Source organism: Xiphophorus hellerii, chromosome 2 (genome assembly GCF_003331165.1).
Source record: "Xiphophorus hellerii strain 12219 chromosome 2, Xiphophorus_hellerii-4.1, whole genome shotgun sequence".
Classification (NCBI taxonomy): Eukaryota; Metazoa; Chordata; class Actinopteri; order Cyprinodontiformes; family Poeciliidae; genus Xiphophorus; species Xiphophorus hellerii.
The window spans coordinates 31,360,658-31,377,917 of NC_045673.1; the positions used below are offsets into that span (position 1 = coordinate 31,360,658).

Here is a 17,260-nt window from a genome sequence, read left to right on the forward strand (position 1 = left end):
ACTTGATATCATTTAGATTAGATTTTATTACAGTATAACTTATCGACATTACTTTATATTCCTCTCTCTATTTGGACACATAAACGCCACAAGCAACACCATCAGGTATGTCATTTAAATTTTATTAAATATGATGACACCAACCTCATTGTTTAGCGACACTTCCTGTGGGTAGTGTCGCTAAAAAAAAAAGTTCAGAAACAGTGAGGTTGCATTGCAGGATCTGAGCCAAAAACACTAGGCTAGAAGTGTTAAGTAACTCACATTACAGATACTTGAGAGTCAATTCCAATGTTTTTCTGATCAGTGCTGGTTACAAAAAGCAGAAACCTTCCACTTAGGTTTACATTGTGGCTGTTCATGAGATGAAATTAATTTATTCTGGTGAACCTGAATGTGAATGGAATTGTCGTGTTACTCATTGATCTGGTTTTGCTCCAATGCGGTGTTTTCGAAGCGCACTGAATGCTGCTCTGTAGAAACTTGTTTTGAAACATAATTTTCACGTGCAACATTAAACATATTTGCTTCAAATGGGATTTATAGTAAAGTTTTGAAGACGGTTTTGTCACACAAGTAGTATTTTTCAACCGGCATCAACACAGCCACCTACAATTTAGAAACATCTGCGGTGCGCATAGGTTTCAACCAGTTAATTTAGCCACAAGTTAATCTATAACACCGTCGCGCACGTGAAAGTCGAGTGCGGTCTGACTTTACTGTCATTTTCGAAAAGGCGGCTAGCTTTACCGCTGTAAGATGTTCTGCAGTAAACAGAAAGTTCACTTATCTTGTTTTTAGAAGCTATCCTTGCTTTAAGCTTCTCCAGAGCTTTTCCCCTGAATTGCTGCTGGCTCATAATGTTCTCTAAAAGTAAACACGGCGTTTAGTCATGTTTAGTGACAAAACGTCACTAAACTGCAAAAACGATACAGTTGGCTTCGGTAAATTATCACATACAGATTGGAACACGTTTCAATGTAAATATGCCTATTATTGAAGCAGTGAAATCCGAGACTAAAAAGACCCAACAAATCCCCATTAAAGCCGCATTTTGAATCAGAAAAGAAATCTAGGGCCGTAAGTAAGAATAGTTTGTCAAAAATAATAAACTAAATGAAGTACGGTTATTATCCAATGCTGGCTTATCGGTAACTCTTGCAAAGCAAAACATGATGATTTTTAAACCGAGTTTGGTCTCACCCACGCTCGTTGACGAATGTGTAAGCTTATCCAGTATTAAACCATTTTAGAATATGTTTCCATGTAAACTTTATGTTTCCCTGAAACCCTGGAAACTACAATGACAATAAAAAAAGGACAACTTACGGCTACACGAAATAACTGCTTTCCCTCCCCTGGTTTCGAACAGGCAGGAAATTCCTCCGATGCGCATGCGCACAAGGAAACCAAACAGCCACTTAAAAATGGAAACACAAACCACGACTTTAAGATAGAAGATTTGAAACTCTAAATATAAACTTAGACGAAATAAGCTATACAATCCACATTTAGCCAAAGAAAAAAACAACCAAAGCATAATAAATAGTTATGGCAAATCGGACAGTAAGCGCATGAATCTATTTTTCCCGACAACATAGAATGCAACACAATGTAACCTGACACCTACTGCTAAGTGGCATGTGAGAGAGAAGGACAGAGCACTGAAGCAGCAGCATTTATATATATGGATGGATGTATATTACTGGAATGGACAAATTGCCTACCGATCTGCGTATCGGTGTATAAATGTGTGTGTGCTTGTGAGTGCGACTGGGTGAATGTGACTCTAGTGTAAAGCGCTTTGAGTGGTCAAAAATGACTGGAAAAGCGCTATATAAGTTCAGTCCATTTACCATTACGTGATTTATCGTGCGCCACACACGCGCCATTGCTATCCATTGAGTCAGGAATATCGGTGGTCAGAAAAATACTACAATCATGCAAAGAATCTGAAAAAAGGACGCAATATCTATGGCTGTCATAGGGTTCTATGACAGCCATAGATAATAAGGTTAAAAGGTTTCACATTTAACAAGTGAGGAAAAAGTTTGTGGGACAACCCACACACCAAGGCATCAGTCATCAGTAGAGCAGATGTTTAAATCAGTTAATCAACTGCCGCTGTGTTCAGGCGAAAATATATTAATAATCACAATATAAACATCAAGCCTGACAACATAATGTAACAGACTGTTCTGTTTTGGTGTTTTTGCGTACTTTTTTGTGTGGGAAATGTTTGTTTTTGGAATTGCTGGGTTTCAGATTATGTAGCACTGACGTCACCCAATGTAGATGGAGGGCCGGAACTAAATGCAGCCCATTTATTTGTGTTGATCCAGCATCAAAATGCCTAAAGTCTGTGTCCTGTACGGTTGTTCCAACCGTTCTAATAGAGAGAAAGATAAACATTATTTTCGTGTTTCGAAGGTAGTTGGTCACAAGGGAGTTAAATTTTAAAAACTTACTGAAAAAAGAGGAGAAAAGTGGATCAAAAATCTACAGCTAAAAATGTTTATTCAGTGGGACTTTCATGCCAAAAAAAAAAAAAAAAAAAACTAAAACTAAAAATAACCTACCCAGCCATACACAAGCTATATTCATGGCTAGACACGAACATGAGGTTTCTGTAGATCGCTGCTAATCGTTGACCTACACTGGACCTGAATCCAGTGTCCTACAACGACTCATCATTAACATACAACTCCAGTATGAATTTAGGTTTACATAAGCTAAATAAATACCAGGAGATCTAAGCTCAGGGCCATGCAGAGACCTATGGAGAGGCAGGGGCTCAAATTTAAAAAAGGGGCACATTGAACAAAAACTCCGTACAACATAGCAACAACCCATATTAATCAAGAATCTAATTGGATCCTACTATATCACTGCCATCATGCGGGGAAATGCAAAGCAAATATAGTGTATATTTTCCCCAACAAGTATAAAGTTGCTGTTTCTGCTGCTGACAGTCCTGGAGGGCTGAGCTGATCTGAGACTGTAGCTGTTAAACAGACCAGAGGAGAGTAGGTCTCTGGTTATAAAGTTATGAAATAAGCAAAATTGCTGCCATTTTACTAATGAAGCCCTAATAATATCTATTTAACCTCTATAACAACCTGGCTGCAGACTGATTTATAGATCAAAAAACTCAAAGGAGTTAACTCTATATAATAGTTTGATGTTAGCACCTCTAAGACCTAGAATTATAAGACTGGGATATTAAGGCAAAGAAAACTCAGTAACTGCTGGTAGGGGCAATTCAGGGGCCTCCAGACATTCAGGGGCCTCCACACACTCAGGGGCCTCCAGACATTCAGGGGCCTCCACACACTCAGGGGCCCCTAGAAATGGTTTAATCTGGTAATCTGGTTTAGATTATTTAATGCATCAGCTGAGAAAAATAAATAGTACATTTAGGATTTAATTAGGAAGTTTACTTTGTAAAAGTTTAAAGAATCATCTTGATAGTTTGATTGTTGTGTTACCATGGCTACAATATGGTGTAATCTTTGTGTTTGGTCACAAATGCATCACAGCAAATAACCAATAATTGATTTTAAACTCTGCCAATAAACCTGGTCTCCCTCTCACAGCGATGCTGAGGTTCTTAGTAAGACGGGTTCCGGAGGGAGGCTGGTTCTGTCTAAGGCCCCATATTTACCTTGGGCCGGCCCTGCATGAACAGCTGCTGCGATGCGCATCTCTGGAATCTATCTGGAATCCCCCGGTGGCCCCTATCTGTCCCCCAATGCTTTGGGGACATTTTGATTCATTTCATTGTGGCATGTTTGGCTTTTTGCTGCGGTTCTAATTATTGCTACAATATTTTCTCTGATGTTTATTTTGTGAACTCTAAATGCTCTGGGCCGAATCTTCCTTTAACACTTGAGGTTCTGCAATAAGTTCTATTTACAGCCGTGAACCTCCAGCCCAGATCCTGTCAGCAGCAGCTTTAAACCGCCTGGTAGAAACGTTAAGGAGAAGCACAGTCAGAAGTTTTCTCTGCAGCATTTGTGTTTAGGGGCGAGGCAGGTTTTGCAAGGACTATTATAAAAATATAAATAGAAACAGTTTTTCTAACGTCAACATCAGACCTACGTTTTTATTCACAAACCAGTGTATGAAAAAATATTCTTGCCCATAATTTGATAGAGGACACAGAGCCACCTCCTCCTCACCATGGACCCTGTTGTATATTCGACTAATTCAAAGACGAAAAGGAGTCAGATGGATTATTCAGATTAACTTTAGTGAATAAAAAAAAGATGAACGAATCATACATAATGATATACGACAGAGTGTAGGCATTCAGCTAACATAGCTCTTTTCTCGGAAACCAAGGGTCCTAAGTTCACTTCTTCCTCTAACCTCAAGTTCTTCTTCTACTAGTTCTAAAGCATCATGGGATATAGAGTCCATTCTGTTAAAGGTCCACAATAGTTAGTTTTGAACCAGATACTATCAAATGCTAACTAGATTTATGAAACAACTGCAACTAAAATTGTTACTTATATTAAATTATAATATCCCAAATAATAAGTCCTAAGCAAATCCTGCTTAAACCCAAAACAAATTCTCAACAGACCCGGTGTCTGAACAACATGGAGGCTCTGAGAGTCATTATTAGACTGAGGGCAGGCAGACTAGTTTATTTTTACTAAATTATTATATTTAGCTAAATATTATTGCTAAGGGGCAGAAACAGGCCTTCTGATATACAGATTAAAAATAAAAATAAAAATTTTTTTTTTGAAAAAAAAAAAAAACTCAAAAAGGGCACTAGGATAAAAAGGATAAAAAGGGCAGGGGCTCAAGCCCCCCTCGCCCGCACTTCCCCTGCACGTGCCTGTCTAAGCTCATAGAAATAACATGGGTTAGTTTGTTGTTAGCGTCGTTATCATAGACTAATTACTTAAAATAACACAATTCACTACTCACCCGTCAGAAACAAGTTGACAGTCATTTAATGCTTCTTTTGATCTTAAATGGTTGACCCAAAATGAAACTAAATAATTGTATTCTCCAGGTTTTTGAAAACTTTATCCTGGCTCGTTGTATAATATGAGGTCTGCAGCTCCAGATAGTTAGTTATGTAGATCGCCTTGATGCAGGTAAATCCTCAAGATTATAAAATAAGTCTTTTTTTTTTTACCGAGATAATACGGATCATATCCTAAATATACGCATATTTTTTCGAGATGCCTCATCTGTTTCAGCCTATTTAGGCCATTAGCGTACTCGTCGTGGTCAATTTCGTGGTCAACTCGACCTGGGTCTCCCTCACTCCACCTGCATGTGGATTCTGAGCTTACTGACCAACCGACAGCAGAGAGTTAGGGTGGGAAAACATACATCCACTGCCCTCAGCCTTAGTACTGGCTCTCCACAGGGCTGTGTGCTGAGCCCCCTGCTCTATTGTCTGTACACATACGACTGCACCTCTGCCCACCACAGCAACACCATCATCAAGTTTGCTGATGACACCACAGTGGTGGGGCTCATCTCAGGAGGCGACGAGTCCGCCTACAGGGGTGAGGTGAGGCGGCTGTTGCAGTGGTGCAGGGAGAACAATCTGCTCCTCAACAACTCAAAGACAAAAGAACTCATAATAGATTACAGGAGGAATAAAACGGACATTACACCACTAACCATTGGGGGAAAATGTGTGGAGAGGGTAGCTGATTTCTGTTTCCTGGGGGTCCACATTGAGCAGGGCCTCACATGGAACACGAACACCTTCGAGCTGATAAAAAAGGCCCAGCAAAGACTGTACTTCCTGAGGGTTCTCAGGAGGAACAACATCAAGGAGAAGCTGCTGGTGTCCTTCTACAAGTGCTCCACAGAGAACATACTGACTTACTGTATCTGCGTATGGTATAACAGCAGCACTACAGCTCAAAGGAAAGCTCTCCAAAGGGTTGTGAATACAGCCCAAAAGAATCACTGGCTGCCCTCTCCCCTCACTGGAGGACCTGCACAGCGACCGCTGTCTAAGAAAAGCACAACACATCACAAAGGACACTTCTCACCCCGGACATTCTCTGTTCACACTGCTGCCTTCAGGCAGAAGATACAGAGCAATCAGAACAAGAACCAACCGTCTCAGAGACGGTTTTTACCCGATAGCAATAACAAAACTAAATGCAATCAAAAACAACCATTAATCATCATAAATGATGTATGTGAGAATGTGACTGTTCTTATTTATTAGTTTTTTTTTTACCAGTTATTTGTTAATTCTTACATTGTGTGTGAGTTGTGAGAGTTATTTTTTGTTTTTAAGCATATGCACTGTCTGATGGCACCTTTTAAATTTCGTTGTCCTTGTGACAATGACAATAAAGATCTATCTTATCTCTTATCTTATTTTACTTTGTTTTGAACCAGAGAAATCCCCTTCCGGCCCTCCATCTGAATTTCGCACGTCATGCGCGTCACCCAGCAATTGATTCCCCTGATAGGATTGAACGTAATCTCCGCTTTATCTGCTCATTGAGCTGTCGGTTGCCATGGCAACTGTAATGCCGACACAGAGAACGAGAACCAGCTGAATAGAAGTGGTTTTGTCTAGTTTTGTTGTTCACCTGTTTATCAGCTTAATTGCGCCTCTATTGTGGCGCACTGCTGCAATTCTTAAAAGTTAAACAAGCGACAGAAACTGAACTAATTACCTCTGTTCTGGCGATATTTATAACAGTCATCAAACTACGGCTCCTACAGCATAGTTAAAATAAAACGATTGAGCAATAGTAAAGAAATTTGCTCTTTCTTGCATCTTGACAGAACTAACAGAAACCGTTTATAGATTTGTATGAAGGAGAATTTATGTAGCAAACATTAGTTTACTCAGCTTTATTTTAAATCGTATTTAATAGATATATCTGATAATAAATGATGGCGCACATGATGGACACAATGCATCACATAGCAATTAATATGCGCTGTCCAATCCTGTAATACATATGAATTCAGTGAATTCTTATTCAATACTGGCAGTAACTTTTTTTGCATATGTGACAGTACCAGTGTGATTCAAATGGGCAACTTGAATTTACGACCATTAATTTAATAAATGTAAGGTTGCAATAATTCTACTTAAAAAGTTACCCATAAGGCACACAGGCCCGCTACAGAGAGGCTTAAGACAATCTCACCCAATTCATTAATTTTATTTATTACACAATTGTTAATCAGAAATATACCAATTTAAAACCACAGTTATGGCTCAACTCGAAGATGGCAGTGCAAATCAGGGAGGTTACCTACAAAAGAAACACAGCAAAAAACAAACAAAAAGAACAAAAGAAAATCATGCACCAAACCAGAAAGAGTACCACCACCCAGAAAGTCCACCACCAACACCACGAGCCGGCCGTTCCTGTCAAAATAAAGGAGACATTCATATTACATACATTTCATAATTATACAGTTCAGTTCATGACAAATCAAGCCTATAGCAATAGTCCAAACTAAGACCCTGTCCTGGGTCGAACCGCCACGCCGCAGCAGACGCCGCCCAGAGCAGCACCAGAAGGATCAGAACCAGCTGGTCACAAACCAGCCCGAATCAGCCACGCTGGACGAGGGACAGGAGCCAGCTTACGCCGACCAGGACGGCGAGCATGAAACCGCAGTGAAGTTAGTTTCAAGTTGGATATTCGATATTCGAGCTCCGCGGAGTAAGCGGCGTTTAGCTCAAGGTTGATCCGATTTATGAACGCTACTGTCGGCCAGCGGTTCTCCACCGCTCCCGGCCCGAGCTCCGCGGAGTAACCGACGTTTAGCTGAAAGTTGATCCGATTTCGGAACGCTACTCTCGGCCAGCGGTTCTCCACCGCTCCCGGCCGCAGCGCCCGAAGGTTCACTTAGGGACTATCAACAAATTACTGAACCTAACATTCCTGTCAAAGAAATATAATGTTTTCTTCAATAGCTTCCAGGTCATGTGACCTATTGACTCAAAATCACTTTGGAATAATTATACTAGTCTCTTTAGATGAGGCACAGTCATTTGTTTTCCATTTTAAATCATTTTCAATTTTTAATTAATTTTTTTCATCAAAATTGAGTGTTTTTCTTCAATAGCTTCCAGGTCATGTGACCTATTGAGTCAAAATCACTTTGAAATTGTTCTACCAGTCTGTATAGATGAGGCACAGTCATTTGTTTTCCATTTTTAGCCATTTTCCATTTTTTAGGAATTTTTTTCTTCAAAATTGAGGGTTTTTATTCAATAGCTTCCAGGTCATGTGACCTATTGAGTCAAAATCACTTTGAAATAATTCTAATAGTCTCTTTAGATGAGGCACAGACATTTGTTTGCGATCTAAATTAATTATAAATTTTAAAACACCTTCTCATTGAAAAGCAAAATTGTCAGTAAAAGTAAATACTGACATGTGGGAAAAGATTAATTGCGAGACATGTGCTTAAAGTTTGTCTTTATGTTAACATTTAATTTTTGAACATTTTTAATGCCATTTCAGGTAAACTTTGACAACTATGAAGCAGTTCTGTCATTTGTCCTTGTGAACAACAATCACTGGAAGTTGCTGGTTTGTGATTTTTTGTCTATAATCAATATTTTTTCATTTTATGGTTTGGATAGAGCATGACATATTCACATTAGTTTTAATGAAATTTTTCTTTGTTATGCCCCTTTACTTTGTTGATCTGTTTTAGTACATCAATGCAGAAGCCAGAACTGTATTCCTAATAGATCCTGCACAAGTATCATCTGAGCTTGTGGACTCCCAAAAGGCAGCTAAAAGAATACAGTAAATAAAGCTCTAATAAATTTTTAAAATGTATTAAAAATTAATAAATTTGCAAAGTGACCACATAGAGATTGAGTTAAAAATCTGAATGTATGTGACATTCAGATTTCTGAATATATTATTGAAATATATTATCCATAAAATTTTTTCAAAATATATTATGTAAAAAATATTTCTATTAATTTAAATGTTTATGTAAATATTAATTTCAATAAACTTAACATTGTTAACAGAAACTGATAAGAGGAAAGCGTGAGTTGTCTTATGAGTGGAATTACAGAATACAATTGCTCTTACACAAATCATTTTGTTTGTTATCCAGAGAATACTTCAAAATGAGAAGGACATGCCATGGAAAAACAGACTGGGTTGGGATCCAATGGAAAGGGGGGACAATGCGCCACCCTATTCAACAAGACGGAAGCAGCTGTGGAGTTATTGTAGTCAAAGTAAATTAATGAGTTCATGTTTTTTGTTATACAAGTGTGGATACTGTGTAATTATTATAGAGAAAAGTTGTCTATCATCAAATACAGTCTCTCTGGTTAGTTAAAATGGGCTTTCGGAATTGTGGAAAGAGTGTGTATTCACTTGGAGGAATACAGACTCCCCCAACAGTAGCCCATAACTGGGGTCAGTGCAACATGCCACACAGTATTTGTAATTACAGTTCTTTCATCATCTTCTAAATGTTGAAACATTTAGATGTTTCACTACAGGTATCTGTACTAACAAACATACCTGTTTTAGTATATGTGGGTACACTATATATGTCCACATGAATGTTTTAAGTCTGATGCATTATAATGCCATAAAAAAAGTCTTTAAAAACTTTTTTTTTCTTTAGATGGCAAAAGCACTGATGGAAGCCTTCCCTCTGATGCCAGATGTAGATTTTGACACAACAAAAAAGGCAATGAAAAGTGAAAGAAGAACTCTCGCTCTTCAAATCCTTGATGCATCAGGTATACCATGTGCATTTCGACTTACAATACATAAACATACACACATATATATTGCAGAATCTCCCCAGCTCTTACATTACTGAACCAGTCTTGACTGGTGAATTTAAGGTTTTTTATTTTATTTGATTAAGATCAACCACCATCATCAAAGTCACCACAATAACCTCAATAAATGTGAAAACTAAAACATATACAAACATTGTAATACAAAACATGAACTTAACCAATAAAGATAACAAAACTAAACAGACCTCGCTGCTTTCGCTGGGGAACACTAAGTTTTGATTTCTTTGTGACAAGCACATCTTGACAGTTCAATTAATTCACTGTTTCAATGACTCTTTCAACTTATATAGAGTCTGCCCTCATTAGCTCCTGCAGCCCGTGAGGTCAATAAAAAAAAAAAAAAATTACAAAATGCAAATTCCATTTCACAAAATATAAACCACCAACAGTGCCAATCCAAACAGACAAAGATATCTAAACGATATGCAACATTGATAATTTAGAAAATTTACTTTAGTTTACAAATGTATTTTATATAATCTCCAAGTATTAATAATTTTAAATTAATTTTCTGAAATAATTAGCTATTTTGTTATATATATATATATCGATCTATCTTGTTTGAATATGCTGTATATTCTTCTTGATTACAGTATTTGATGACCACTGTTGGTGTGCGATGTGCGCTGCATACAAAGCCCCGGGGTCTGGCCCTGGAATGACAGACTGGGTGAGAAATCAAGAGTTGTCAATGTAAAATTCAGAATTAGACACAGGAAATGACTCTTGGGAGCCATGAAATGTTTTATATAATAAATGACAAGCAATTAAACACCAAACTGTGTGACAGGAGATGAGTAAGTTCAATACTGCTAAACATGTATATTTTCTTGTATTTGTGAACAGATCCAGTGTGACAACTGTGACCGATGGTACCATGCCCTGTGCATAAATATGAAGAGCACAGAATTTCAAAAGAAAAAAACAGGCAGTTGGAAATGTGTATTGTGTAGTTAATCTGAAAACTAGAAACTGTGTTCATTATTGTTCGAAATACGTTTTGAAAATATCTGTGGAAAATGAAAATGTAATATGTTTGTGTGGCATTGATGCTATGTGTGATGTATAAAGTGTACTGGAATCATTTCAAATTGATAAGTAATTTTATGACGTTATCTGAAAGCTATTGAGCAACAATCTTAAACTTTAAGGAAAAGATTCCTAAAAATTATAAAATAAAAACATAAAACATAAATAAATGTCTGTGCCTCATCTATAGGGACTAGTATAATTATTCCAAAGTGATTTTGAGTCAATAGGTCACATGACCTGGAAGCTATTGAAGAAAAACTCTCAATTTTGATGAAATAAATTCTTTAAAAATTGAAAATGATTTAAAATGGAAAACAAATGACTGTGCCTCATCTAAAGAGACTATTAAAATTATTTCAAAGTGATTTTGAGTCAATAGGTCACATGACCTGGTAGCTATTGAAGAAAAACACTCAATTTTGATGAAAAAAATTAATTAAAAATTGAAAATGATTTAAAATGGAAAACAAATGACTGTGCCTCATCTAAAGAGACTATTAGAATTATTCCAAAGTGATTTTGAGTCAATAGGTCACATGACCTGGAAGCTATTGAAGAAAAACCCTCAATTTTGAAGAAAAAAATTCCTAAAAAATGGAAAATGGCTAAAAATGGAAAACAAATGACTGTGCCTCATCTAAAGAGACTATTAGAATTATTTCAAAGTGATTTTGAGTCAATAGGTCACATGACCTGGAAGCTATTGAAGAAAAACACTTAATTTTGATGAAATAAATTAATTAAAAATTGAAAATGATTTAAAATGGAAAACAAATGACTGTGCCTCATCTAAAGAGACTATTAGAATTATTTCAAAGTGATTTTGAGTCAATAGGTCACATGACCTGGAAGCTATTGAAGAAAAACTCTCAATTTTGATGAAATAAATTCTTTAAAAATTGAAAATGATTTAAAATGGAAAACAAATGACTGTGCCTCATCTAAAGAGACTAGTATAATTATTTCAAAGTGATTTTGAGTCAATAGGTCACATGACCTGGAAGCTATTGAAGAAAAACACTCAATTTTGAAGAAAAAAATTCCTAAAAAATGGAAAATGATTTAAAATGGAAAACAAATGACTGTGCCTCATCTAAAGAGACTAGTATAATTATTTCAAAGTGATTTTGAGTCAATAGGTCAAATGACCTGGAAGCTATTGAAGAAAACATTATATTATTTAATATTAAAATTATTGAAAATATTGTATATGACTTTAAAATTTTATAGATGCTATTTTGGCTCATGTAAAAGCATGAATTAGCACTGACAATTAGTTAGTTGCTTACAATTCAAGGCATTTATTAACATTTCTTTGACAGGAATGTTTGGTTCGGTAATTTGTTGATAGTCCCTAAGTGAACCTTCGGGCGCTGCGGCCGGGAGCGGTGGAGAACCGCTGGCCGACAGTAGCGTTCATAAATCGGATCAACCTTGAGCTAAACGCCGCTTACTCCGCGGAGCTCGAATATCGAATATCCAACTTGAAACTAACTTCACTGCGGTGAGCAACCGGCCAAAACCAGGGCGACTGGTAGGCAGCCGACGATGGATAACCAAAGTATCAGGCGGACCGTCAGCCAGGAACAACAGGACAACCGGCAAGCAGCCGGCCAAGGACAAACAGCAGCGTCTATCAAACATACATGTCAAAATAGAATCTGGAAGCATACGAAAAAATGAGCTTTTCACTTACCACTGAGCTCTATGTAGTGCCTCTGGCAGGGAGGAGAATCGGGCAGCTTGTACGGACCGCCTGGGTATACAGGTAAAGCTGAGCTAATGCTAGGCTAATAGATATTAAGGGTGTGAGAAGCTTCTTACCACAAGAAGGCTCGACCAGTGATTAGAGTGTCGTTAAGCGCATCATTCAAGCGCGCATTAGTAGGCTATGCGGCTGGCGTGCAGCGCTAGCAAACAGCGAGGTCTGAACCGGAAGGAAAACATGATGTCTACCAGGTGAGGGAGGGCCCTTTATATACAGACAGCGCCACAACCAATTAAATTCAGGCACTTGTGTGGTGCGTTCAAAGCCCACAGGGCATACTGCCACACATAAACAGATTTCAAATGTTTCAGTGAGGTGTAATTTCAGTGATAGGTCTGTGTAAGCTAAATGCTGCCACCCCTGAAAAATCCTTGCTCCCCTCTTGCCACCCTATAAATATTTTTCTAGATCTGTCCCTGCTTGAGTCCCTGCCCCTTTTGTCCTTTATTATTGTTATTATTATTAAACAAACAGTATACAAAGACTCATTGAGATACAAGGAACATTGCAACATAGGTAGGAAATAAAGATACAAAACATAGGGCTAAGACTATAAAGACAAATACGTAACAGTAAGGCAAATGATAAAAATAGAGCAAGATTTAAAACAAAAGAAGAGATACTGGCAGTTACTTTTTTGCAGAAACAGATTTCAAATGTTTCAGTGAGGTGTAATACGCCCCTTTTATCCTTGATTCCCTTGAATGTCCTTTTGGAGGTTGTTTTTTTCAGGCAGAGGAACTGAGAATCCTCAGGGTCATGAGACAGAGGGCAACCAGACTAGTTTAGCTAAATTATATTTAGCTAAATATTATTGTTGAGGGGCACAAGCAGGCCTTCTGACACACATTTAGTTCAGCACTGGGTCACCCTGATCAAGTCAAAGTCAGAAGTTTTCTCTTCAGCAGACGTATTTCTGTGTTTAGAGGCGAGGAGGCTTTTTCCACTATTGCGAGGACAGTTATGAAAAATAAATAGAAACTTCAACATCAGACCTACATTTTTATTCACAGACAAGTGTATGTTGGGGAAAAAATATTCTTGCCCATAATTTGATCATCTATAGGGCATAGATACGCCCCCCTCCTCCTCACCATGGGCCGGTGACACAACATGCCCTGTACAGGCAGACCCGGTATTCTGACTATCTGTGCTACCTCGTCAGATTTTCTTCTTGTAACACGGATAGATAGCTACGGCTATCTGTCGGTACTACCCGTTGTTGAAAACGAGACATTTTTCTACCTATTGCTAGTTATCTCGTCTCCCCCAGGTCCGATAATGTCATGTGTAAAAGTGAAACCACAAAGACAATAGTCACTGTACAACTTCACAATCAACCAGAATTTATTCAAACAATCAAATGCATAAAATCACACCAACAGCTCTACATGATCAAATAAAGCCAGAAAGGAAACATTAACCAGGATGGCTGGATGGATGAATGAAGGGAACCAGGATGATGAATGGAGAGAAAAAAATAATAATTAATGGATGAAGGGAGGGAACCAGGATGGATGAATGAAGGGAACCAGGAATGGATGAACGGAGTTCATCTGGGTCTGAAAGCAGCTTCTCATCAGGATGGTTGAGTTAAATCCTCATTTTCTTCTCTCAAATCTGCTCAGCAGGAGAAGTTCTCTGCGTCTCCTCTCTTGTCCATTGGCTCAGTGTGACATAGTGACTCAAACTTAACAGGTGAGGCCATTTTTAGGCTGTTTGATCTCAAATCTCCCCCAGCAATGGCGCCTCAGATGAGTGAGTCGTAGCGACACACCGGCAACCCATTAGGCTCATTACTGACAGTACCGGTGTCTGATTCCATCAAGCTGTTGTGGGACACCTGATGAAACTCTCCCACTACTCATACACAAATAAAGATGAATTATTTTCATCAACATTTACTATACTGTTGTGTTGACAAAAAAAATCCAACTGAGAAGAAGCTGCTGAGTGGAGGACCAAGGGAAGAAGTCCTCTTCTTCTGGTCCTAACAGGAAGAAGACATTTGAATATATCTTGGACATTTAAAATGTATTCCGGTTTTAGTATTAAATATACATTAGAATTTAAAGTTTATTGATCTTTGGGAATGTGTTTTAGCATCATTATGCTGTAGTCACCATATTAGTTTACAATGGTTTTAAAACATTATCGTTTATGGAAATAACTTCTGGAACAATTTATTGTCCAGCAAAATTTATATTGATGACTGTCACAATAAGTTTTGCTGGATAAAAAATTGTCAGAGAAGTTATTTTCATAAACGATAATGAGACCATTTTCAACTAATGGCTATAGCATAATAATGACATGTTTGGATTTAACCTTCTGACCCACATGCAGAATCAGAGTCCAATTAAAGAATTGGTTTTATTTTCAAAGAAATAAACTACTGACAGACCTTGATCCTTCTGGACAATGGGAAAGGTCACGTGATTGGTGGCGTCTGGAATGAGTGGAGTTAACAAATGATCAGGGATGAAATAAGACAGAGCTTATTTTAGAATGATTCAGAGTGAGGCATGAAGGAAAAGATGGCCAGTCCTGTGTGGAGAATAATTGATGGTGGTTCCTTAGACCAGTGCCAGGAGGGTGGTGACACAGAGAGCCATGGGTCTGATGGAGCAGGCTGGAGAAATGCGGAACGGCAGGGCAGGAAGGTAACTTGCAGGTAGGATCCACAAGAGGAGAAACAGCGGAACTGATTCTACTCGTAAATCCAAAGAGACAAACCTAGAGGCAGCAAACACAAGGACTATAAAACTTCTGTCAAATGTACAGGCGATAGTCAAAAGCTTGTAACATCTTTCAACTACAAGAGGAGGCCAGAGAGACTACCGGTAAACTTTCAAAGCTCATGAAACTCAAAATTTAGACTTGGTTCCAGCTTCAAACAACCAGAACTACTGCTTCTCGGCATTTCTATGCTGTTCCAAAGCTAATAAGGCTGAAAATTGAACGCAGTGCCGAAAATTCACATATTGTCACTTTTTCACTTCTCTCGCTGAGATAAAGCGTTTTTGGTCTCTAACATTCAAAATTCATGAAACTCAAAATTTATACTTGGTCCCAGCTTCAAACCACCAGAACTACTGCATCTCAGCATTTCTATGCTGTTCCAAAGCTAATAAGGCTGAAAATTGAGTGTAGTGCTGAAAATTCACATATTGTCACTTTTTCACTTCTCTCGCCGAGAAAACGCTTTTTTGGTCTCTAACATTCAAAACTCATGAAACTCAAAATTTAGACTTGGTTCCAGCTTCAAACCACCAGAACTACTGCATCTCAGCATTTCTGTTTTTTTTTTTGAACAAAGACTTTATTTTATCAGATCAATATTCAAAATCAATGATTAATACAATAAGTCAGAAACAACAATTTCCAATACAACCAGACAAACAGTTGAACAACAACAACCAAACAAGTCGGCGAGCTGAAATCCAGGATTTTTTACATGGGGGATGAAATAAAGGAAAAATCTTACTCGAGTGACTTTTGTCTTTATCATAACGGAGATATGTGTTAAATCTACCTATAAAATATGTGCCTGTGTGTTTACATTTATCTTACTTACTACAATATTAATTGGAAATATGTCTTCAAAGGGTTCCATCTTTTCTTAAATAAGTCAGTGGACAAGTTTAATTTTGCTGTTATTTTCTCCATCGTATAAACGTTCACTAGTTTCTCTTTCCATTGATTTACAGTAGGGGGTAAAAGTTTATACCAACATACTGTTATCATTTTTTTGGCTATGAGAACAAGGATTCCAAACAAGTACTGTTCTTCTTTACTTAAATTATTTGGGGGAATTCCCAGAACAAAGATCCGGGGGTTCCAATCAATATAAGTGTGCAAAATATTTGAAATTTCCTCTCTAATTCCCTCCCCAAATTTCTTAATCTTTGGGCAATCCCAAAAGACATGAGTGTGATCTCCAACTAGTCCGCACTGTCTCCAGCACAAATTTGATTTAGCTTGATCAAATTTGGAAATAATATATGGAGTTTTGAAATATCTAACGATTATTTTCCAATAAAATTCTTTCCATGTTGGACTGTTAGTTTATGTCCAGTTACACACACTTGCTCCCACTCTTCATCTTCAATCACAACATTCATTTTTAGTTCCCATCTTTCTTTTATCCCAGGAGATCCCGTCGACAGACATGATTGTAAGCATTTGTATAAATTCGACACAGTATTATTAGATTTTTTTTCTTTGGTGATCTTTATAAAGAATAATTCTAAATCAGTAGGTCGTGACTTAAGAAGGGACCATTTGGTGTGGGACATCAGGTAACTTCGCAACTGTAAATATCTATAAAAATCAGATGTGCTCAATCCATACTTCTCCTTAATCTGGCTAAAAGATTTCAGAATCTCCCCTTCAAACAAGTCATCAATAAAAATTAAGTTCTTGCTTTGCCAGGTTCGAAATCCTGGATCGTGTCGTCCTGGTTTAAAGTCTATTATATCCAAAATTTTTGAATCTCTGGATATAGATTGAGGAGCTTTCATATTTTTTCTAATCATGTTTAAAGTCCTTTGAGTGCTTTTCATCCATAAATTTGGTACATTAAGACCTCCATAAGGTTTACCACTGGTCAATTGAGTAAGTTTTATTCTGGCCTTTCTCTTCTGCCA

General features: G+C 37.7%; 2 protein-coding genes across 13 annotated transcripts in view; one reads left to right on the plus strand and one right to left on the minus strand.

Moving 5' to 3' along the window:
* The window catches only part of pot1 (protection of telomeres 1 homolog), a 96,441-nt gene extending 83,580 nt beyond the window's left edge, over positions 1–12,861 (minus strand). Inside the window, exons 1-4 of one of the 12 annotated variants that reach the window (XM_032547166.1) lie at positions 12,668–12,861; positions 12,540–12,599; positions 7,321–7,381; positions 1,330–1,420 (exon numbers count right to left, since the gene is read on the minus strand). In XM_032547166.1, the coding sequence (XP_032403057.1) occupies positions 1,330–1,396 (67 nt within the window). In that variant the 5' untranslated portion in view covers positions 1,397–1,420; positions 7,321–7,381; positions 12,540–12,599; positions 12,668–12,861. Of the gene's footprint in view, positions 1–1,203; positions 1,279–1,329; positions 1,758–7,320; positions 7,382–12,539 lie in introns of those variants that run through there. The other 11 variants (XM_032547174.1, XM_032547182.1, XM_032547200.1 and 8 more) reach the window with 11 other exon arrangements.
* Positions 8,295–10,902, plus strand: LOC116709128 (uncharacterized). The gene is made up of 6 exons (XM_032547484.1): positions 8,295–8,558; positions 8,686–8,780; positions 9,103–9,229; positions 9,628–9,745; positions 10,405–10,481; positions 10,658–10,902. The coding sequence occupies exons 1-6, from the start codon at positions 8,478–8,480 to the stop codon at positions 10,766–10,768; spliced, it is 609 nt and encodes a 202-aa protein (XP_032403375.1). The 5' UTR covers positions 8,295–8,477; the 3' UTR covers positions 10,769–10,902.
* Positions 12,862–17,260: the final 4,399 nt, after the last annotated feature.

Bases quoted from the DNA above. Each gene is read 5' to 3' on its own strand.
- LOC116709128 (XM_032547484.1), top strand. From the start codon at position 8,478: ATGCCATTTCAGGTAAACTTTGACAACTATGAAGCAGTTCTGTCATTT. The intron at 8,781-9,102 runs GTAAATAAAGCT...TTTGTTATCCAG, and splicing joins AAGGCAGCTAAAAGAATACA to AGAATACTTCAAAATGAGAA. The intron at 9,746-10,404 runs GTATACCATGTG...TCTTGATTACAG, and splicing joins TCAAATCCTTGATGCATCAG to TATTTGATGACCACTGTTGG.